Raw genomic sequence first — 23,796 nt, forward strand, 5'->3', positions numbered from 1 at the left:
CATGGGTATTTTGTTCCTTATTCTAAGGAGGAATGAAGTATCCACACGATGGTCTTCCTTCTTGGTTTTCTTGTGTTTTGCAAAATGTATCTTGTGTGTGTGTGTGTGTGTGTATGTGTGTATCTATAAACACATATTAGTATAGATTGCCAAAATTTGTTAGTACAAATGTTATAAGCATAAATAAATACAGAAAAGCTAACCTGTTCTCATAATCTTTCTTTGGAGTAAAAAAGTTTAAGTAAAAACAAACAAACAAACAAATAACTTAATACAGTGACTATCCGGGTTTCTAAATCATGAGATAAAAAGGATTGTGAAGAGACAAATCAGTGGTTAAGAGCTAGTGCTCTTAACCAGGACCCTGACTGAAATCTCAGAACCCACATGATGGCTCACAGCCACCTGCAATTCTATTCCAGGGGATCCAACATCCTCTTCTAGCTCCTCCGGCCCCAGGCACACATGTAAGTAACGCCCCAAGACACAGAATAAATTAACTCATTTAGAGGGCTTCTTAGAATTCAATGAAAGAAGGTCTTGCTTAGAGTAGTGTGCACCCCAGACACAGAAACATGAACATTAATAGTCATCATGTTAACAGATAATGAGCACTGTGAAAAGCATAAAGCCAGCTAAAGGGCTTTCTTCCACTATTCTAGGAGCAAGAATAAGGAAGGGTGTGCCCCACAGCTGATAGGTGGGGTCATTTGGACTGATAATGCAAGAAAGCAGAACTGCTCAACCCTATCTTGGCTTCTATCTTCTCTATCAAGTACAAGGCCTTTTGAGCTGGAAAGGGAGACCAATGCAGCAAAGGAGAAACTGGAGCTGAAATAGACGGAGGAGAACGGCACTTAGCCCTGTAAGCAATTTCACATCCCGTCTAGAGACGGGAGGCACTGAGAACCTCCGCAGAAGTGCTCAAAACACTGATGAATGGAAGAGAAGTTGAGTCCACGGGTGTCTCAGTGTGGCAGCAAGCAAGGGACACAAACACGTGCCCATGCCCAGGCCAAAACTCCAGAACTGGTTTGCAAATAATGATCACTAGCAGCTAACATGATATCATGAGAAAAACGAAGTCAGACCACGCTAAGGAGCCTTCTGTGCTGACCCACACTGGTGGCCCTGCTGTCTGCTCAAGCTTCAGAGAAGCCAGGGCCACCCCACCCCCTCTCTCCCCTCTGGTCACTCGAGCCAGGACAGAGATGTGTGAGTTGAATAGTTGTGGAGCTGGCTACATCTGAGTCCAAGCTCCATGTGAAGCCTGCCAATGGGGATGCAGTGTTACTGGGAGATAACACAGCAACTCTGTAACTGAACCGAAAGCCATAGCTGAGCTGTTAGTTTACTGAATCGGGATTTTAAAAGATAGTGAAAAACTAGGGGAAAAATGTGACTACAACTAATAAAATTAAACCTAGTGAAAGTAAATATTACATCCATAGTTAGATGGTTAAGACATTCATTCTCTAAGCACAGGCCTACTAAGATAGTTTAATGGTACTTAACAATGATTCCTATTTTTAAAAAGATGCCAAAGAAGTTTTGCTAAATATGTCTTGAATGCAGCACATTCACAGAGAGACCTATCTCATGTCCTAGACAGAACACAGCTGATTTTAGACAGAACTATATGAAAACTGCCGATACTTGACCCTTTCCACACAAAACTGATGAGAGCATGTAGTGAGGCTTAGAAGATAACATGGAATATCCCTAGTGCAGCATGCTTTGGTGTGCAGAGAAAGGACATTTAACTACCTTGTGGGAAATGGATGCAGCTTTAAGGGGAAAGCAGCAGGAGGGCTAGTGTGAGTGAGGTGGGGTTTAGCCAGAGGGAGGCGTGAGAAAGGAGGCCTCCTCAGATACTGGCATCAGAAATGAGACCATAAGACAGGGAAGCCATCAGCTCCAGCATGGAGTATGCAAAGGGGAGCCAGGGGGAACTGCCCCAGAAAGGGTCACTGGAACTTGATTCTGCATGCTCTTCAAATCTACTGTGATAAAAGCTCCAAAATCATATGCTCCTCATATGGCAGCTCCGATCTAAGGGATAAGCAAAGCAATGAACAATTCTGACGGGAAGCCTTCAAATGCCTGGTGCCCATTCAGGCTGTCCTTGGTATTCTGGCACTTTCTATCTCCAAAGGAACTTGTAGATCTTTTAACTCAGCTCTCTTAAAAAATCCTGTGTGATTACCAACAAGGCTGAAAGTGTCCAGGGGAAGAAGAGCAAAGGCTGCCTGGCTCTCTGTCAACACTGTCAATGCCGAGGGCTAACTCAGCTAGCTCATAGGGCAATCACTCCGCAGACAGTTCCGGTTCAGTGACTCCCGAAAGCTGTGCTTTAAGTTTCCTTCCTGGAAACAAATACCATCTAAATCTACAAGCTTCAGGAGCAAATGGTTGGTGACTTTTGTGGGCAATTGTTTTATAAAACTTAAGCGTGCCTAAGACATAATTTTAAAGATTTTGGCTCCAGGAGAAGGAGCTGAAGCACTGAGTCACGTGTTTCATATTTCTTACTCTTGCCTACCAGACTTTTTTTTTTTTTTGTAATTAAGAAAGAAAAAAAAAATGGGTCAACTCAAAAGAATTTTTACAACTGTCAGAATAAATACAAGGCCATAAATTCACAAACTTTATTATTGGGTAGGGGGGACTTTGTCCCTTCCCCATGCTGTAAGTATCCTATGTTTAGAACCCAGTCAAACATCCATACATGCGTACATCCATCTGGTGAACTGTAATGTATTGTTCCTATATCTAGTGTACTGTAAGGACATCTTTTCTGGAAGAAGAATGATGTGATCCCAGGTTAGAACAGCAGCCTCTTCCAATTACACACACACACACACACACACACACACACACACACACACACCTCCCACCCCGTGGCCTCTTCAGATGTGAAGGGACACCGTAAGGAAAGGCTCTGCACTCACAAACACAGCAAAATCTATTAAATCTGACTTGAGTCCAAGGTCACTAAGAAACATTTCACTTCTTAGAAAGAATCACCACCCATGAGACCATTTTGGAAAAGGGTTTAATCACACACAAAGAAAGTCCCTTCTTGACTGCAGGGGAACCCTAGGGCTGAGCTCATAAGACAGACCTTCAGGAGATGGAACTGCAGCATCCTCCCCCCGCCCCACTCACCCCTGTTTTCTCTGGAGTCTCTTGGCTAACTAAGATGAGACTGATACGCAGGTTTACGTTCCTGTAGGGTCTGGTTTAGCTGAAGAGTTCCAGATCAGCTTCAAGCTCTCAGGCCTTAGCTCGATACCATGTTCCTGGTACCAACCTGCCCTTCGGTAGAGCAGACCAGCTCTTCTGCCCCAGATTAAGGTGGACACCAGAACAATGACTTGCAGACATGCTGGCCATGATTCAGTTCTTTTTTTTAAAAAGGCACATCTTACCTGAGGTCTGGTCTAACTAAACACATGAATTATAAAAATAAAGTTTCCCAATTATGCCATTCTGGTATTTCTATTCTATTCTATCCTAATTTTAAAACACTATTTTCATAATCACTGAATTAATCTGAGACCCCACAACCTGCATTTTAAACACTAAAGTCGGAGAACAACACTGTCCAAAGTAAATATAATGCCAGCCATGGGTAACTTCTGTAAGTGCCATATTTAAAATGGTCAAAAGAAACATGTTCTATGAATTCTAACAATATTTTAATTAACCTATCATCCCCAGAATATCACCACTTTACCTTAAGCTCACTACAAGAAATCACTGTGATATTTTCTACCACCAAGTCTTCAAAGTTTAAAGTGGACTCTGTATGGGCAGGCAGCCAGTCCAGCGGAACTCATTTCAAAAGCTCTAGAGGCTACCACAGGCAGCACAGTGAGCGCAAGGTCTTCTGGTCCCACAGCCCCACACCAGCTCCCACAGTGCTGTGCAGAGGCAGAAGGAAGGCAGGATGCACTCCTGCTGAATGCCCTGCACATTGGGTCACGTGCCCTCATCCCACACAACGCTATCAGCCTCCAGCTCCTCCACAGGCTCCAGGGCTCTGATAAAGGCCAGGAATTTCTCAAAGAAAAGACCAGAAAGGAGGCTCGTAAACCCAACAACAGGCATTACCACCTTGAAATGCTACAGACACCAAGTTGGGAAGCTTTGAGGTCGCGGGAGAGGGTCCTGGGGAAACTTAACAAATGTCACAAGCCACTCAAATCAAAAAGTGAAATTTGGTTTGCTTATCACAAAGCGGAATAGAAATCACAGCAGCAGCTATGTCAAACAGTGCTGGTAAATAAAGATGGGGCGGGGCGGGGGGACACAGGAGCCGTCAGAAGAACTGTCCCTGTGGGGACTGGAGGGTACATGCCATTAGCCAGCACGTGGGGGCAGAGGCAGGCAGATCTCTGAGGGCAAGCCAGTCAGGATGACACAGTGAGGCCAGGGTTACAAACAAATGCTCCCACCCCCACCCCACGTACACACAGTAAGATTATGAAGGACTTTTTTTTTTCTTGTTCAAAATAGCTGCAGCACTCCTTCAAACGCGAGATGTCTTTAGTGTGGCCTTTTTTTTTCAAAGCAGGCACGTGCTCTGTTGGATTCCTACCCCAGGCAAGGCCGGGAGGGGGGAAGGGAGGGCCAGAGCGGTCAGAAAAGTCTCTGACCGCTGACCCTCTGAAAGCGCCTAGAAATGGACAGACAGACAGACAGACAGACAGCTTCCACTTCAGCTTTACATGCTGCTGAAATAGAAGCTGAGAGTTAACAGATCTGAGATAACAGAGCGGAGGAAAGGATGCAGGGCAAGAAAGCAGAGTGGTTTGCGTCTCACTGGGAAGGGAACTGAATATGTAACTCATTTCTGAGTCTCTTCCTCGGTCTCAAACAAGTCTCTGGCCCAAGCCGGGCACAAACCTCCAGAAAGCCCTGCTGCCGAGGAGAGGTGACCTTGAATTTCTGATCTGCTACCACCTCTCAAGTTCTGGCATTATTGGTATGTGCCACCATGCTTGGCTTGTACAGCCCAGGGGACTGAACCCAGGGGCTCGTACATACTAGGCAAACACTCTGAGACCCACTGAGCTGCATTTCCATTTGACTCCTTTTGCCAGTGAGTCCCGATGAGAGGAGCACCTCTCAGAACGCAGCCACACAGCAAGCCTACCTCACCATCTCAGCTCAAGAGGCTGGATTGCACGCACACGCCCTGCATCATTTGGCACACGAAGAGCGCCAGGTCCCTCTGAATAAACATCCAACAGAGTAAAGCCAGACCAGCTCCATACTGGGTTCACAGACATCTGAGGAAGACTGCAGATTTAGGTATCAGGTATATAACATAGATTAAAAACCCTAAGCAGGGTCACTTTGGAGCTCAGCAGAAATGAAGTTCCCAGAGGTCCACTCCTGACTGGTAACTCAAACCATTATATCTCTAGGAAACCGACAGGTCAAGTCTGAATTCCATGCCAGCCCATCTGTCTATAAAGTTCACCACCACTTCACAAGATCACATAGTGTAGAAATGAGATGTTGGTATTGAAAGACAGCAAAGACAGTATTCCCTCCCCTTGTCCTACAGTTGGCTGGATAGGAAGGTATAAATCTAATCAGTTTACTTATTCAGCGCTTCCCTTTTGTTTCAAAAACTGACACTGAGCATACAACCAATGACAAGAAATAACACATGTACACGTTTTAGTTCCAAGACAACCTGGGCTAAGTAGAAGGCCCCTGTCTCAAACAAACAAACACTGAAAGATATGCTACCAAGTACACGGAACATCTCAGACGACGCCTCAGGTTATGGGAATGCAACGATTAATGAAATGTGACCCATGCCTCCAGGCACTCAGGTGACTAGGGTAAAGGGAAGCTAACCACACACTCAAGGGCCCGAGATGATAGAGCACAAGGATGATATAATCTCAGCACCTGGGAAGCTGAAGGAGGAAAACCACACGCTCACAACCAGCCTGGGCTACCCAGGGACTCTGAGTCCAGCCTTGGCTTATGCAGCAAGGCCCTGGCTCAAGGAACAAAAATTATCAGGGTAACAAGAGCTGCAAAAGAGCTTTTGTAAGTGCTAAGAATATCCCGCTCCCTCCCAAAGAGACAATGAATCTGAGGAGGTCAGAAAAAAAAAAAAAAAAAATAGCAGACCAAAGATGGCATCGTAGCTGACTTGCAGGTAAGTAGGGGTGGTCATCAGTCTGTGAGACTGGAAGCCTGGCAGGCAGACACAACGGCACAGGAGAATCTGAACGTGAACTTCACTAGCATAACGAAGTTTACAGCTTTTCATAGATTCAACCATGCAGGGAGCTAGAGGGCCAGAGTAATGGTAGTCTTTGAGATCATGTTCTGCCCAGCATGGGTTCTAGCAGAACCTCTTCAACCCTCTTGCTGGCCATCAGTGCACAGGCTGGGGTAGAGGCTGGAGTCAGCCCCTTGGCCACCAGTCATCAAAGTCTGTCAGGCACTTATCCTAGGGCGCACACTCATGTGGGGACTGTCTCAGTCAATGCTGGCTACGAAGCTATTTCTGTAAAGAAGATCATAGTCTTCCAATGTCAATTAAAGGCAGTCAGTCGATGGAGAGACATTTGAGGCAACATGACCCTCACACACTCCAAGAGATATTTCAGTGGGGGCAGAACGGCTGAAGTCCCTCTGCCCCCGACCTCAGGAAACCCTGCATAGCATGGTGTCTGAAAGGTGGTTTCTAAGCCTGAACTGATCACAGTCATGGCTGTGCACAAAGATGAATGTCTCAGTGGGTGCAGCAGCCCCTTCTGCACCACAGGCAGTCAGCAGGGGAGGAGAGCTACGGGTTTGTCAGGGACAATGTGAACAAGTCACTGATTAAGCATCTGGTACAGGAGACTTAATTTCCAGCTAGATCTCTGAGTACAAGGGTCGGCGAGCTCCACAAGTCAGCTGAGAATAGGCACAGATTAACAGCATGGGTCGTGGGGTGCGACTATCTCAAGTGAACAGGATCCAAGATGCTCTGGAGAGACACATTTGAATAGAAGGAAGGTCAGAGTTGTGGCCAAGCAGCCAAAGACCCTGGAAGCTATTTATAAACCAGAAAGGACAGGAAGGAACAAGAACAAAAAAAGGAACTCACACAGGAGAGATGGAGAGCAAGAAGGAAGCATCTGTAATAAGCAGTGGGGAGACAGGAGGCCAGAGCGCTGCAGTGAAAGACAGGGGAGGGGACAGGAGGCCGGAGGCCGGAGCGCTGCAGCGAAAGATGGGGGGGGGGGGCAGGAGGCCGGAGCACTGCATCGAAAGATGGGGGGGGGGGACAGGAGGCCGGAGCGCTGCAGCGAAAGACAGGGTGGGAAGGAAGCACAGAGAGTGGCCACAGCGCTATGCAAGTATTTCAAATGCCTATGTTGCAGGAGGGTTGGCTCTGGGTGGTCAGTCACATTCTTGCTCTTGGCATTAGGGCATGAATTCAAATCCCACATTGGCTTCAAACTGAGGGCTGACTTTTCAGTCACTTTACCACTCTCTGTGCAATAAACTAAAAGGACCAGCAAAAGAAAGAGCATCAAAGAGAACAGAAAGTTTCTCTACACAAGACACTCATGACAACTGTCTTCAGAATCCTGGAAGGAAGGGCTATCCTCTCCCACGACTGCCGAAGTACAGACAAATCCCAATGCTGTGTGTGCTCACTGCAACCACAGCACCGGAGGGACCGACTGGGGTGGCAGAGTGGAAGACATCATTAGGGAAGCAGCAGGTGGAAAGAGGGACTACAGAGTTATCTGTCACAGAATGAGGGAGGGAGGGAGGCAGGGCCAATGAGCGGAACGTGTCCATCAAGCACCTGGACGGTGAGTAGAGAGGGAAAAAAGGGAACCGTCTTTAGATGAAATGTTTATCTCACAACTCAGTGATCTATATTAACACAGGTGATCTTCACATGGGCAGAGGGGGAAACAGGTGCCACCCCATTCTACAGATGAAGAACCCTACGAAAAATCATGTGACAGTTTCAAAGTCACATAGTTACTTTCTGGCTTGCAACCCAAGTATTGTATTAATTGGTCAGCCAGGGGCACAAGGAGAGAGTTTATCATTACCTCATACAGAAGTTTAGGACTTGATATTATGCTGCAAGCACAATTTGCTAGCACTCTTAAATTTTGTCCACCTGAGTCTCCCACAGTGAAACAGAACTACTTCCTCCTATTTTTTCACCAGAAATATCAATTATATAAGACAGACTATTAACCACTATTGGGTCATTTTTTAAACTTTATTATTATTTTTTAGTTTGCACACCTGTTTGTGTACGTGGGTGTGGGTACCCACAGAGGCCGGGAGAGGGGATTGGATCTCCCCGAGTCAGAGATACAAGTGGTTGCGAGCCGCCCTACACGAGTGCCAGGGACTCAGCACCAGTACTCTGCAAGAGCAGCAAGTACTCTGCATCACTCCAGCCCCACTTTAAGAACATAACTCCAACAAAGTAACTGAAAAACTGCAAGAAACTGAAATGCAAAATCCTAAGGAGTAATCTGGACCTTAAGGACCCTAAGGAGTAAAGTCGTCTTTCACTGTGCAGGTGGCCAAACAGAAAAACACAGTAGATTTTCATGAGGATGGGCCTGGCCATCTGGGGTGTGTCTGCAAAGTTCTTCCCAGGGGCCTTACAGCAGGCGAGCCTGGACAGTTAGGGCTGAGTCTACTGCTGGAGTTAAGACCCTAATTGGTGTTGTGAGCTGGCAACACTGTGGAAGGTAGAACCTGACTGAAGAAGTAGGTCTTTGGCAATGCATCCTTGGGGCTGGATCTTACACTACACACACACACACATACACACACACACACACACACACACACACACACAGTCACTTCTCTGTGTTTCCTGTCCAAAATGCTACAAATTGTTCCTCTGCCCACCCCCCTCCCATGACAGAGTGAAACTTACAAAACAGTGAACAGAATAAATCTCTTTAAGCACTGAGGAGTGGTATTCTACAAGAAAGTGGACACCGTACTATTTGAATAAGCAAATTTTACTAACCCCTGTCGTGATTGGACCTTCTGCTATTGTGTGCAAACTGAGAGGGCAAAGCTGGGACCGGGTTTGACACAGTTTGCAAGGCACCCAGGGGTCGCTCAGAACCCCAAGCTTCAGAAGGCACATGAAGCAAAGTCACGCTGATGTTCCATGGCTGGGTCCCAAAAAGGGTTCTGCAGAAGGGAGCCAACCCGAGGCTCCTCTCAGTGAGCAGGCATGCATCAGATCCTCTGCCCTGTGCCCAGCACCTTACTTACATGGGTCACGCATACCCCGTGGAAATGCAATCAGAAAGGCACTGAAATTGTCTCCACTTCACAGCAGAGGAACGCAGACTTAGAGGGGGCACACAACCTCTTAGCTCTAGCCAGCAAGGCACACACGAGGCAAGGATGACTTTTCAGAGTAGATCTGCTAGACTCCACCAAGCAGGCTACTTACCCCAGGCCCCTACAGGAAATATCCCTGAAAAGGAAGAACAGCCAGAAGGGCCCAGCTCCCAGGAAACTCCAGCAGAGTTCAAAGAGCAGTGTGCTAACTCCCCAGGCTGGCCTCGATGGCACTGAGCTGCCCCTGTTAATGCTTGCTTAAGTCATTTTAAAAAAAGAATTTGTTTATTGTGTCTGTCATTAGAAGTCAACCTTTGGACAGAGGTGGCCAGTCTTTTCCCTATGCTTTGCAAACTAACCCAATGCTTCCGGTTTCCTGGGATTTTCCGTTTAGAACTATAGTTATCTCAACAAACAGCTTCAAGTGTTGCAATTCCGAGTGAGGAAAAGAATGACCATAAAGTGTGTATTTTTAACCAACATCTAATCCAACTTCAGTTAGTTTTACCTATGGCCACAAAATTTTTGTGTGTGTTTAATTTTATAGATAAAAACTGTCCACAGACACAGCCCTACCATCAGCAGCAAGAGAAGTGGCAGGCACACAATGGTGTATGAGGGTACTAGGGACTTAGTGGGTGGACCAACTAACAGCAGCCATTGTCAGGAGAAAAGACATGGTCTGAGCATTCAAACTGTCCTTAGGGTTACGAAATGAAAGACGCAGCCTTACCTTGCTTATACAAAAGATATTCAATTGGCAGGAAACAAAACAACACACACACACACACACACACACACGCACATGCACGCACACGTGTGCGAAGAGAATCATTGCATTGTTGAATATACACGGAAAAAAGCAAACATCAGGAAAATGTCTGGGGTTTACGTACATGGGATAAGATTACCTTCGGAAATGAATTTAAATAAACAGATTATACTGAACAATAAAAAGTTAGAAGATCTGGGGCAATGGGGTATTTGTTTTTGTTTTAATGAGAGTTAAAAAAATTATCTAGAGTCACTGGCACCCAATCTCTTCCCACACTACCACCACTGGTACCCTGAAGAACCATACCCTGAATAGTATTAAGGAAGAGATGGGGGGAGAATGAAGCTAGCCAGAGCCTCACATCATCAGAGCACAGCACAGGGCCACAGCAGCGTGGAGACGCAGAAGGAGCCATGGAAGAGCAAGCTTTTCCCTATGTGCACGGACAGAGCTTCCTGCAACAGGCCGCTAAGCAGTTGCCTACTGGGTGCTGTGGGCTTGCTCTATCTTTATTCCTTTGTGTTTCCTCTATTTGTGGTCTTTTGTTTTGTTTTTCAAGATAGGGTCCTGGCTGTCCTGGAACTCACTCTGTAGACCAGGCTGGCTCACTCTGTAGACCAGGCTGGCTATGGTCTTTTTTTAACTAAAGGTGGTTCTCAGATTAAAGTTAGTCATGTGATCTCAATAACCAAGAGGCTGAGGAAAGGGGCCCAAGGTCAAGCTTTGATCAATTATCCAGAAGAGGCTATAACGTAGCAGGACAGATATATCCTGCAAGGTAAGATGTGAGGAAATGCTTGAACACGGAGGAGGCTGAGCGACAGACAGACAGCGAGCAATCACAGTGAGCCTTCGAAAGCAGGAATGCCTGTGGCCAGGACACACAGTCAGGGAGGGGAGACTCTGAGTGGGGACAGAGATAAAGACCAGAATACCTAACTGTAAATGTCCTGTGTCCCTAACAACATGATTATTAGGTTAAATACGGTTATCAGAAGCACAGCTCTGTGATCACAACGCGGTGGGCTTGTATCTACTCTCCCTCTACGGTCTTCAGATCCCATGTGCTCCCTTTGCAGAGGACACCAGAAGAGCCACGCCACAGAGTCCTCTGGAATCTGGGGAGCCCCACAGAGCTTTCTCCCTCATTCCTGGTGAGCCTATACTGATACTGGATCTCTGGTTGTGCCACAGCTAACACACCAGCTCTGGAGTTTCTCCTCCTGGGAGAGGAGGTATTGCTAGTGAGTTGTCTTAGTGTATGGGACCCAAGGAGTGACGCTGTCCCCAGGAAAGCAAAGCCAGGTGCCCAAGACCTCTGCCTGCCAAGAGGACCCCAGCTAGCCCCACCCTACCACCCTTCTTCCCCAGAGCTCTCTGCTCTGCCATCGCAGTCTCCCTTCAGGCTGTTAGTCCCTTCTTCACCACATGACTCTGAAACCTGCCTCTGGGGTCCCCCTTGCTCCAGTCTGGCTTCCTTCCAACGCATCCCCCCTCAAAGTCTGTCAGCACTCTGAAATCAAACTCTGGCCACAGTGCCCTGCTTGGGACCCTACAATGACTATCCCTGGAGTAGCACAACTCCAATTCCACAGCTTACTGATCCCACAGCTCACAATGCCAAGTGCCTACCTTGTTCTCCAGCCCCAGCCCTTGTCACCCACCCACCACATTCTGGCCTCTCCCCCAGGCTGAGCCTCATGTAGAAATGCCATTCCAGGCCTCCCTGCCTCCTCACGTGTTGTCATCTCTGACAGAAATGTGTCAGGGCCCCAAGACTGGCTTTAAGTTCCTCCTGAGCCATGGCCCTCCACAGAGGAGTCCTCTCCACAGTGCAGCTTGCATGAGCAGCCCACCACCCCTGCCTCATCCACAGTTCCCAGCGGGTGTCACACCCACAACCCCCTGGAATTGGCCTGACGTCTGTCTCTCTCACTTGTAACCCTTTTAGAACAGTTTACTGAACTCTGAATCCCCGTATTTAGCTTGTTGTCTGTGAAGTGATAGATGCTATCAAAAGGCACAGTTACAGGCTCACACACACATGACAGAGACAGTCGATATACAAGATCAGCAAGAGATCTCATGAGGATTGTGTTTACCCACAAATGACCCAGAAACTCCAGAGAACCCCAAATCAACTCTGTGGAGCCAGTCACACCCACTGGCTGGCCAGAGACAGACTGCTGGCCGAGTCTCTCCGAGAGAACGAGGCAGCTTTCATGACCTCTCCACATTTCCACTCCTTGCCTTGCTGTTTATAGAAATCAGCCTTTTCTGCCAAGACGCACACCGTGGCCTGGATGGTTCACTTAGCTTTTTGAGTATTCTAATGTAGCACGTGTGTGACAGTTACGGTAAAGTCTGATAACTTAGAACGGGAAGTTTGAAAGGAAATGTACTCTGGGGATAAACAAGGCAGAAACAAAGAGGCCAGTGCACTGACAGATTCCAACAGTGAGCGAATGTGGAGAGGCACTCCACTTACCTCTCCTTGCTTTCCCAATTTTAAACCAGGGGGCTTTTACCTTATAGCATTAGAGAAGTAAGGAATATGTCTGTAATAGGACTAGGATTATATTTTTCAGTATAAAGACTTACTATGTCTCTAAGGCTTACACTGTTCTTCTTTGCTAGAGGTAGACAAGTATTTGTCTAGTATTTGTGAACATTTTATTTATTTTTAGGTATGTATGTTTTGCCTATCTGTATGCCTACCACGTGCATGCAGTACCCAAAGAAGCCAGAAGAGGGTAATGGATACTCGGGACTGGAGTTACAGAGGTTCTGAGGTTCCATGTGGAGCTAGGAATCAAACCCAGATCATCTGAAAGAGCAGCCAGTATTCTTAACTGCTAAACCATCTCTCTAGCCCCTAGACGTGCATTTTTTTTAAAGCTAAATTCTCTAGGTTGACTAAAGGAAATGGATATTCTTAGTTAGCTATCAAAAATAGTTCCCCGAGAAACTTTGAAAACAACGATGAGATACCCGTATCTCAGGCAGTTTGAATGGCCTGTTTTCTCGGTCGGTGCAGGCTACCACAGTTTAGACTAATTATTTGAGAAATACATTCCCAAAGTCAAAATGAAATGAAAAATACCAGTTACTTAGTTTTCAAATGATTGCTAAATTTTGAGCTTGACTTTGTAGAGCCTAAACTAAGCATTCCAACAGACGGGAACAGCCCAACCCAAGGCCTGTTTTCCTAGATGAAGACAAGGATGAGCAGCAGTAACGCAGAGGCTCCTCTGGGGCTTATCTCCTTTCAGTTCTACAATCCCACTCCTGCTCTCTCCAGCCACACAGAACTGCAGCGCCTGCCAGGACTGTTTAACCCCTGTCTCGCCCTTCTTTCTTCAACAGCCCACAAGTAGGCAAGCACAATCAGAGCTCATGGTTTTAAAAGGCACTGGGAAATTTTATTTTGTTCAAAAGAATAATCGCTATCTTTGTGTGTGCCCTGCTCTGTTCCAGAAAGAATGTTGAGACAGCCAGAATCATTACCTAATTGATCCCTCTGCTCCTCCTTAGAGGCCGACATCTTCATCGTGATTTGGCTTTAAAGAGGAACAACCAGACATTCATATTTATCAGGATAATATGAGTCCCCCCAAAAAGGATGAAGCCTGATTCATCCACTCAGCAAACATTTATTGGCTGTAGTTACAAGATATTATCTAGTGGGGAATATAAACAGACAATTACAGCAGCATCAGGGAAGCATGTAACACGACACCAGAATGCTCAGGAGCACAGAAAGGCCCAGCTCATCTGCCCTGGGAGGGAGGGACGGCGAGTGTCAAAGAAGAGTCCCAGAAGAGAGGTAGCTGACAACTCGAGGAATTTCCCCACATGAAGGCAGTGTGCACAGCAGAACCACACAGCTATCAGGTAAAGTCACGGCAGAGAGTGCAACCGTGTAAGCAACACTAGACGCACACTCCCAAAACCCAAAGGTGGGCCACAGGCTATCTCTCTCCATGTCCTTGTCCTTTATCTATAGTCTATTCTCTTCTAGCTAACTGGTTTCTGCCAGTCTCCTACTTATCAAAAATCTAACTCATCCTAACAAAAACTCATCAAGAGTTGAAGTGTGCAAGAGTGTGACAAGCCCCAGGCACTGGAAAGGAAGCACCAGGGCCCTACTGCAGGGTCACATGACTGCAGTATACAAGTGACAAGACTAGCCTCTGGCCCAGGCCACTCCCCAAAGACAACACAAAGTGAACCCATTCCTAACAATCCAATGTTAAGCTTATCCTAAGCGTGACATGTTTTTCTGAACCATCAATCTGTCCTGTTTTGAAGACTCCAAAGCTCCTTCCCTGAATTCTTTTGTTCTGTCCCTTCAAGGCCTTTGTCTAAAATGTACCCTTCCTGCTTCGGGGAACACTGGTATTTCTCAGTCCCTTTGTTCCTGTCACTGTGGATGTATACCACAGTACTGGCATCCAAGACAAATAACACAAGTTGACCATCTGCCTTTCCAAAATGCTACAAACTAAGAGAGCAGTTAAATAAAACTAATTTTTAATGTCTCTTCCAGTCTTGGACTTTTATGTTTCTGTGATGTAGCTGAAGCCACTTTCCTATGAGAGTTTCAAGTTTATAGAACGGCCTAACTTAGATATCATTGTAAAGAAAAAGTAGGTGAAAAATTTAATGCTATTGTCAATATACATTGGCAGCATTGCCAGTGGGCCAGACTACCATTGTATGTGTAAGTAAACCAGGCATTGATCATCCTCAGTATATATCTTAGGACCATTGACACGGCAATTTCCTAAAATGATCACAAACTAAGCACAAACTTAAGAATCAAAATATAATAGTATGACTTATGTGTTTGGGTTTATGTTCTTCATTACCTTATTTAGATTTCTTAGTTTTAAGTGTATGGGAGTTTCGCCTGCATGAAGGTATGTGTGCTGGTGCCCACTGAGGTCAGAAGGCGGCACTGGATCCCCTAGGAACTAGAATTACAGATTGTAGAGAGCCACCACATGGGTTCTGAGAACCAAACCCAGGTTCTCTGCAGGAGCAACAAGTGCTTTTAACAACTAGCCATCTTTCTGACCCCAAGTATGTGATTATTTAGCTATACTTCCTAGAACTGAATATTAATTATCCTGAGATTTTAGCACTAGAAAAATTAAAAAATTAAACTCCATCTTTTGAAACTTGGTTTGGTTTGGGGTTGTTGTTGTTGTTGTTGTTGTTGTTGTTGTTGTTAGAGGGGTTTTGTGCAGCCTAGGCTGGTCTTAAAATCACTATGTAGCAGAGGATGACCTTGAGTTGCTGATGTTCCTGAGTACTAGGCTCACAGGTGTTAAATAAGCTTTCTGAAGAGCACCCCAGACACAGTATCAAGACTACGCCTACACTCACAAGCTATAGAACCTCATACACATCTTTCATGTGCCACTTTACACATCCCAAGTGTCGAGCTTATCAATTAGATACACATCACCATAACACACCTTACAATTTACAGCTCAGGTTATCATTCAAAGTGTAAAGAAGACCAGAGGGCTACATTTTTCAAATCCCACACCAAGAACGATCCCTAGGGGCGGTACGTTCTAGTCTCCTTGTTCTTGTGCACCAATGCTATCCTCAAGAACTATGGGAACAGCCTTAAAGCTCTGGGCAGTTCTTGACAACAAATATACAAATTTAGCCTCTACTATTTCTTAACTACGTGACCCGACAGGCAAGCGAGCAGATGACGCTGGGCATTATTTTCCTTGTATATAAAGGAAGGATGAAAGAGAGCATCGTACTACGACCTTCCCTATAAAGCTGTTGTCAGATGCCAGTGCGCACGAGGCGTCTTCCCTGCCTTACCTCAACCCCATTAACTCTAAAAGTCTTCACTTTGAAGAATTCTGAATGGGTTACTGGAATGTAGGAAAACAAACACGAGGAAGCCAACTGGGTACCAAAGAAAAGGATTTCATAATTGCTGTGGCTCAATTGGTTGAGTCATATTAAATTAAGCTGGGATTTTTCGAGGACAAAAAAAAAAAAAAAAAAAAAAAAAACACCCCACAGAGCTTCCTCACAGGACGCCTAAGACAAGAAATCAAATGGCATTCCAATTCCAGGCAGAGAAGTCCAAGCCCTGACTTCTGATGAGCAGGGTTGTGTCTGTGAGTCATTTGTTCAAAAGGAGGAGGGCAGGATTCCCTATGAACCAAAAACAAGCTTACATGATCTTTCTTCTCAATATTTCAGATCTACAGTTTACCTCAGAGCCAACCCCTCTGAACTCTATACGGCTATGGAGAGAGGCAGAATGAGAAGGGAAGTGGAGTCAATGACCAGAGTAGCTGGTAAGAGTCACTAAGTGACTGCTGGTATCTAAAGGAAGGACAATTTATTTGGGTTGGGGTCCCCTCTATTGCTCACACTATATTCATTACTACCATATCTGGCTAAATATTAACAGTGCTACCCATGCAGCATTTTGCATCATTAGAAAGAGTAGAAAAGCCTGGCACAGTGGTGCATGCCTTTAATTGCAGCACTCAGAAGGCAGAGGGAGGCGAATCTCTGAGTTCGAAACCGCCCTGGTCCACAGAGCTAGTTCCAGGAGTCAGGGCTACTCAACACCAGAAAATGCAAAACCTATTTGAAGGCAACTGGTTTAGAGCTTATCAATCATTTACAAATAGCCACACAGGTCAAAACCACACTAACATCACATTTAAATACTGTATATATACATAAAGCCACCAAAAGCAACACAGTGGTTTGTCTAAACACGGTTACTGTTGGGGTCCTGTTCTGAGTAAGTAAAAACCTCTCGTGCTCACTGAGAAAGTTCCTAACTTTGCAGACCACATCTTCAATGTCACTAGCAACTTACCATCCCGGTTGGTCTAAAGTATCCAAGCACAGTCGCAGGGAAATCCTGACTTAAGGCAGGTTGAGAAGGTCAATGTGGGGGTTGGGGAAGATCCAGTGTCAGCAGCCATGGCAGAGGAAGATAGGGCTCCTGGCTTCCTGCCTTTGACTCTGAGTCGTACTAGTCATATTGCCTCCACTCCTCCCAGGAAGCCCTGGGCACTGCACACTCCACCTGAGAACACTGCTCCAAGCCTTGTGTGTTCTGAAACGAAGGTCAGTAGGCTGCGTGCAAGCACACACTCCTCATCGCTTTGAAGACCATAACCCACAAGTCCTGCCTCTCTTCAGACACCGCCACGGTCCTCCCTGTAACTACTCTCTCTCCGTTCTCCCACATGTTCCTGATCCCACCACCAGGCTCTCTGCCTCGCATAGTCCCTTCATTTGGGATGTGTTGAAAGATTCATTGGTCGAATTAAGAACTCACATGACCCTCCCCAATAGTTTATGAAAAGCAGATTTTTCCAAGTGTCTGCCACCGACTCCATACTCTATAGGCAAAGTCCCAAGACTAAGCATACATCAGCCTGTTCCCACTCTATAGAAAGAAGGTCACAATGGGAAAACTTGCCACCCCTCAAAGGAAGCAGGTCTGAATGGCCTCTGAACTTCTGGGAGTGGGGACTGTTGGCATCCCTATGTAAGAAGGGAGAGAAAAAGAATACCTTCTGGGCACAGTGGTTTGTGACACGTGTAGAAGCTAGTAGTGCTCTCTAGCCAGGTCTCTGTGTGTCTGTCCTCTTCTGCCACAACACCCCCAGCCTGTTTGCCAAATACCTCAAGATGTTTCCGGAAGGTTCTGAATTATTGACAGACTTAGGGAAGATGCTTAGGAAAACACTAAGTCCTAAAACAGGCCTGTCCAGCTAGGGCAAACACTTGGTCATCAGCAGTTTCCTTTTTAAGACCAAGGGGGAGAAAAGGGGGATGGGGGGCCACCTTGGCTAAATAATAATGATATTCACAGAAGAGCAAAGACACTGGAATTCCAAAGTTCAAGATCTCGGAAGCACTACTCACCCCTAGCCATCTCGCTCCTTTATTGGCCGCCTGTTGAATCTGGACTCTTTTGAGGGTGACATGGTAAACAGCTCCTTCCTCTACCTCTTCACCCCAGTCCTGAATCGAGCTCTGCCAGGGACGGGATAAAGAGAAAGAAAAAGAACGTCGTAGTGTGTGTTGTTGTTTTCTTCTCCCTTGGCTAACCACAATCTATCCCAGCTGCTTCCCTGCTTACAACGGCTCTCCAAGCCTTTGAATAAATCCTCCACACAGAGCAACACAAGACACCCTGCAATAGGCAAGGCTGAGATTTTCTTGGCTGGCAGCCTTTTCCTGCGGTATCACAGGAGCCTCCGACTTCCCCGTTCAGTTACTTTTCCTAAACGAGCCACATATCTTAAATCACCTTTTCAAGTTTTTTTTTCCTTCTTAAGGAAACTGTGGTTTAAAGTCCTGATCAACTCTGTCCACTTAAGTGAAAAGAAAAAAAAAATAACTCATTTGCAACAGCAAAAGTTTATACTTCTCTAAGTACACAAACATTTGAGCAATGTCGATGTTAAACTCCCTCAAACAAGTGTTTTAATACCAAGAGCCCTCTTTGGGAAATGAAGCTGTACTTCTTTTTCTCCTCTTGCTGTTTTGAAACCCAAAAAAAGTTACGTGGGGTGTGGAAAGTTTTTATTTCCAGAAGAAAAAAGAAAAGAAAAACCCCTCTGGCAAGTGCAGAGAAAGCAAAACATCTTCACGCGGCTTCTACTGAAATTTACACAGCGACCCCCTGGATGGCCATGTCGCCAGCTAAACCTCGGATCTGTGTTAAAGGGCTGCCACTGGGAAGCAGAGCGAGGCGCCGCTCCCCCAGACTGAGTTCTGTCCTTTCCAAGTTCTGCTCTCCTGACACGCATCTGCCTGTCCCAGACACCCCGCAGGCGATGCCTGAAAACACAGGCAGTGTTTCTAGGGAGAAGAGGCACAGAGAGGGGAAGGATACAAAGCAGAGTGAGAAAGCCCCTCTCAGAGAGCGGGGGTCCGGGTGGCTCCGATCAATTAGACAGTGCTCCAACAACCCGGCCCGAGAAAGCGGGAGATGGGACGAGTCCCCCAACAGAGAAGCGTCCGGGAAAGGCGGGGAGCTCGCGTTACCATTTTAGCTTGCCAAAGTAATTTCATTCTCAGTTTTCTCTCCGGCACACGGACGCTGCATGGTGCGCCCTTCTCCGAAGCGGTCGGAGCGTCACTCTGGCCCGGCTCCGGGTCACCGCGCTTCCCATGCGCCTTGCTGCCCCACCGCCGCCGCCGCCGCGCGCGACCGGGCCACAAAGGAGCGCCGGCCAGCGAGCAGGCAGCCCGGGAGCCCGCGGCAGCAGACTCCTCCCCGCCGCTCCGTGATGTCAGGCTTTCCTGTTTGTGCTTGCGAGCGCACTCTCCCTTTCGGAAGCCCCGCGGATCAAGGGAGCAAGCAATCTTTTCTCCAGCTCCAGAGTGGTGGGGAAACGATGCTTTCAAGTAGACCGCTTCATCGGGGTTTCCTGGTGGCCACCAGGTGACAAAATAGAACCATGTGTGCGCAGCCTCCGTCTGCTTTACTAAAGGAAACTGGGGGAATTCAGGGTTAGGGACTCTTGTGTGATCTGCTTGCTATTTGGAATTTAGAACAATTAAATCAGAGTCCCCTGGATTTGGGGGAAGATTTTCATTAGGACAAAGTCAAAAGCTATCTGGGTATCTAAAAATCATTCCCAGCGGCTCTGCCCCGCACCTGCAACTGCCTGGACTTGTTCCTACTGCCCACTCTTGTTTGTGGCTTTCTTGCCTTTTTTTTTTTTTTTTTAAACAAAAGGTGGTCCTGGCTAGCCTTGAACACTTGGAACTTTTGTGGCAATCCTCCTGCCTCTGTCTCTTGAGTGCTGAGATTACTTACAGGCATGCATCAGCTCCACCACCAAGTCTGATAAGGCTTACTGGCTACTGTGGATGAGAGCAGAGAGTTTTAGGATCTGACAGTTTGTGGCAGAGGCCATAAGTGGTCCTGGGGGTTTCTGGAGCCTCTGTGAGCAGCCATGGGGGGGTGTGCACTGTGGGGACACAGAGGAATAATCACTGCAGGGAAAGCCTTTCTCAAAGGACAATGCTGACAAGAATTTTATCTTAACACAATCGTCTGTAGGGGACAATACATTACACTTTAAAAGATCTAGTTTCAATAAATCAACAGCAAGAGATAGCCCATAGTCATGCAGCCAAAACTATACCTGCCAGAACTCCACACCAATTAAAAAAAAATTCATGTTTTACAGGTGTCAAATGGAGAAAGACCTCCTCCTGACTGCTGTGCTGAGCTTTGGTTAGTACTGAATATACCATGAGCTGGAAAGTTAGGCAATCAGTGCACTGACGTCTCCAGAAGGGCATCAGAAATGAGAGAGAGCACCGAGCAAGCAAAGGGTCTCTGCACACTGCAGAATGTCTTCAAGTCAGTCAGACGCTCCTCATAAGGACCCAGGCTTCGGCCGGGCGTGGTGGCGCACGCCTTTAATCCCAGCACTCGGGAAGCAGAGGCAGGTGGATTTCTCAGTTCGAGGCCAGCCTGGTCTACAAAGTGAGTTCCAGAACAGTCAGGGCTACACAGAGAAACCCTGTCACAAAAACAAACAAACAAAAACAAAAACAAAAAAACAGACCCAGGCTTCAAGGGGTCTAAGACTGTAGAGAGAAGAATGATCTTTTCCAACCAAAGTGGATGTTTCTATAATTTAAATATTAAATACACACACACACACACACACACACACACACACACATTCCTTCTGCTGTGCTCAGTACTCAGAACAGAGAGTCCCAGGAGCCAGAGGGAAAACATGTGGCAGCCCTACCTCAGGCTTCTTAGCCGCCTCAGGCCCCAGGTCACACCTAGATGATCTCCTTGGTGATTGAAGACAGCAAGGGGCAGCCCAGGACAGGTCATGAAACACTGGTTAATTTCACCACTGCTCTAACCTATTCTGCGCTGTAAGTTTTAAGACTGTCGAAAAACTTATTCACAAAAGCAGTTTCTTCTCCAGAAATTCCTGGAAAAGGTGGCTTGAGCCTCACAAGCTGCTCAGGTTTGTAGCTCTCCCTGCCTCTCATCCTACTTGACTTGACTGACTGGGTTCCTGGCCTATAAGAGGAATGGCAACAGAACCCGGTCCAAACCCAGACTTAACAGTGGAAATCAGCATAGACTCTGCTTCCCTCCCATTCGATTCCTTGGCTATAAAGTGGGACAAACCTCACAGAACTTCAGAAAGGGTTAAATAATGAAACGTGCAAATCCCCTAGTGCATGGAGCGTTGTCCAGAAGGCTCCATTTTCTCCCTTACTGCCCTTCCCCCTTAAGAGCTATAGGCCGGGACTCCATGAGAAGCTGTCATGTCTGCAATGTGGAGAAATCTGAAATGATGTCTTCCAAATTATATTCAAGTTCCAGAGAGACTTATCAAGAATGATTACTCATGTTTATTCCTGAGAAGGTGTGATTTTGTAAAAATCCTTTTATGAAGGAAAGAAAAAGATAAAAATCAAATAGCTGAATTTATGTGATTTAGAACTATCAAATGTTGAAATCAACGAGGGCTTTTTCCTTTTTTAAGCTATTTCACTCACAACGAGTGCTGGGCCCCAAACATAGGATGCTGTACACTGCTGCAGGGGGACAGAAAAGGACAAAGATGGGCTGGAGCCTGCTCGGGGGCTCTGGGACTGATGGGGAAGTCTAGAAGTGAAGTGTGTGTGCTGTCCCTTTAGTGTGCTCCCCGGAGCCGAGCAGAAGAACACTCAGCTGTGAACCTCTTTTCTTTAGCACTTTTAATCCAGGAAGAGAAAAAGTAAAACTGTGGCTGAAAAAATTTTTTTTCACTTATAAGCAATGTAATCAATATTATTTTTTACCAGGGTTTTTGGATTAAAGTACTATTTAGTGTGTGAGGAGCATAAGTAACCCACTTGTCGGTCAGTGAGAACTGCTCACCTAGTAAATACCTCACCCTGACTCAGACCACCAGAAAACAGCTCTGAAGCTTTGCTGTCTGACTCGGTTCTTTTTCCGTAAGTTTGTTTCTAAGTATCTGAATCTGCTTGGTGCTGTTATGATTGGCTTTCCTAATTTTAATTTTAGGTTGTGGTGTGACAGGTGTGTGAATGTGCACAAATCAGGGGAAAGGCATGGTCACGTGAGCTGGCTCCAGCAAAGGCCAGAGGCTGACATCTGGGTGCCTTTCCTTAATTGCTTTTCCAGCTCTCTGGGAAAGGGTCTTTCACTGAAGCTCAGTTTGGGCAGCCTGGTTGGCCAATGAGCTTCCAGGATCATGCTGTGTCTGCTCACAGCCCTGGGGTTACGGGCCACCCTGCCGAGTGCAGTGCGAGTGCAGTGTGTGCAGCATTTATGTGGGTTCTGAGGTTCCAAGCTTAGCAAACACTGTGCCCACTGAGCTATCTAACCAGTCATTTCCGCCCCAGTACTGGGGATTCACAACTAATGTTTGAACTTTGGTTCTGTGTTCTGTTACTTTAATGTACTTGTCCATTAGTTCTAATTGATCTTCTGTTGACATAAACAAATAAATAAATAAATACCTATTTGTAATCTTCAAGACTTAATATATTAGAAGTCCATGTTGATCCAAACTACCAACCATCAGAAGCTCTGAACAGAGGATGACAAGAGGAATGACATCAAGGCAAACAGCTTCTGCCCAGCAGAGGAATTCAACCAGGCTGAAAAGACAACCTACAGAATGGGAGGGAAAAAACTTGCAAAACATATGACCAATAAAGAATTAATATCCGCAATAGACAAAAGAGTCCTATAACTCAATAGCAAAATAGCTATAATCCAAATCAAATGGCCAACAGGCCTGAGTAGACATTTTAGGGAAAAAAATGTATAAAAATACCCACAAGTAGATGAACACATACCTTGTGTCATTCACCAAAGGGGAAAAGGAAGGAAAGAAGAGAGAAGCAGGAGGCAGGGGCAAAGGACAATGAGAAGGATTATGAAAATGCCATAATGTTTTTTACACTAACTAGAAATACATTTTTAAAGGAAAGATGGAAGGGGGTGGGGAAGGAAGTGTTGAGGTTCATGTGTTAATGAAGATGCAGAAAAAAGGGACCCCTGGTATACTGTTGCTGGGAACATAAGCAGTGCCCACTATGAAGAAAGTATAGATGTGTCTCAAGAAATAAAAAATGCATAAAATTCAGTAATGCCAATTGTGGCATTTATAAAAGAATGTATTTCCTGATTTGTCTCTAAGAAATGCTTTACACTTCCATGTTTATTGCAACACTGTTCACAATGGCCATGCTACAGAGACAATCGGGATGTCACTCAGTGGATGAACAGATAAAAGTAAATGTGATGCAGTGGAGTATTCTCCAGCTTTTAAAAAGACAGAAGTCAGCCGGGTGTGGTGGCGCACGCCTTTAAGCCCAGCACTCGATAGGCAGAGGCAGGCAGATTTCTGAGTTCGAGGCCAGCCTGGTCTACAAAGTGAGTTCCAGGACAGCCAGGGCTACACAGAGAAACCCTGTCTCAGAAAAACCAAATAAATAAATAAATAAATAAATAAATAAAAAGACAGAAGTCCTTTAAAAGAGACTACATAGGTGGAACTGGAAGATGTTATGCTAAGGGAGATAGGTCAAGCTCAGAAGACAACCTGAGAGCTCCCTTCCATGGAGTCACC

General features: G+C 46.1%; 1 protein-coding gene across 6 annotated transcripts in view; it reads right to left on the minus strand.

The window, feature by feature from the left end:
• Rgl1 (ral guanine nucleotide dissociation stimulator like 1) overlaps nt 1-23,796 on the minus strand; it is a 239,324-nt gene that overhangs the window by 91,089 nt on the left and 124,439 nt on the right. For 4 of the 6 annotated variants that reach the window (XM_021197716.2, XM_021197717.2, XM_029538375.1 and 1 more), the window contains exon 3: nt 18,080-18,190. The exons of 1 other annotated variant lie outside the window; for it this stretch is intronic. In XM_021197716.2, coding sequence (XP_021053375.1) covers nt 18,080-18,190 — 111 coding nt within the window. Of the gene's footprint in view, nt 1-18,079; nt 18,191-19,207; nt 19,433-23,796 lie in introns of those variants that run through there. One more of the 6 variants, XM_021197718.2, reaches the window with a different exon arrangement.

Source organism: Mus pahari, chromosome 5 (genome assembly GCF_900095145.1).
Source record: "Mus pahari chromosome 5, PAHARI_EIJ_v1.1, whole genome shotgun sequence".
In the NCBI taxonomy this organism is placed as follows: Eukaryota; Metazoa; Chordata; class Mammalia; order Rodentia; family Muridae; genus Mus; species Mus pahari.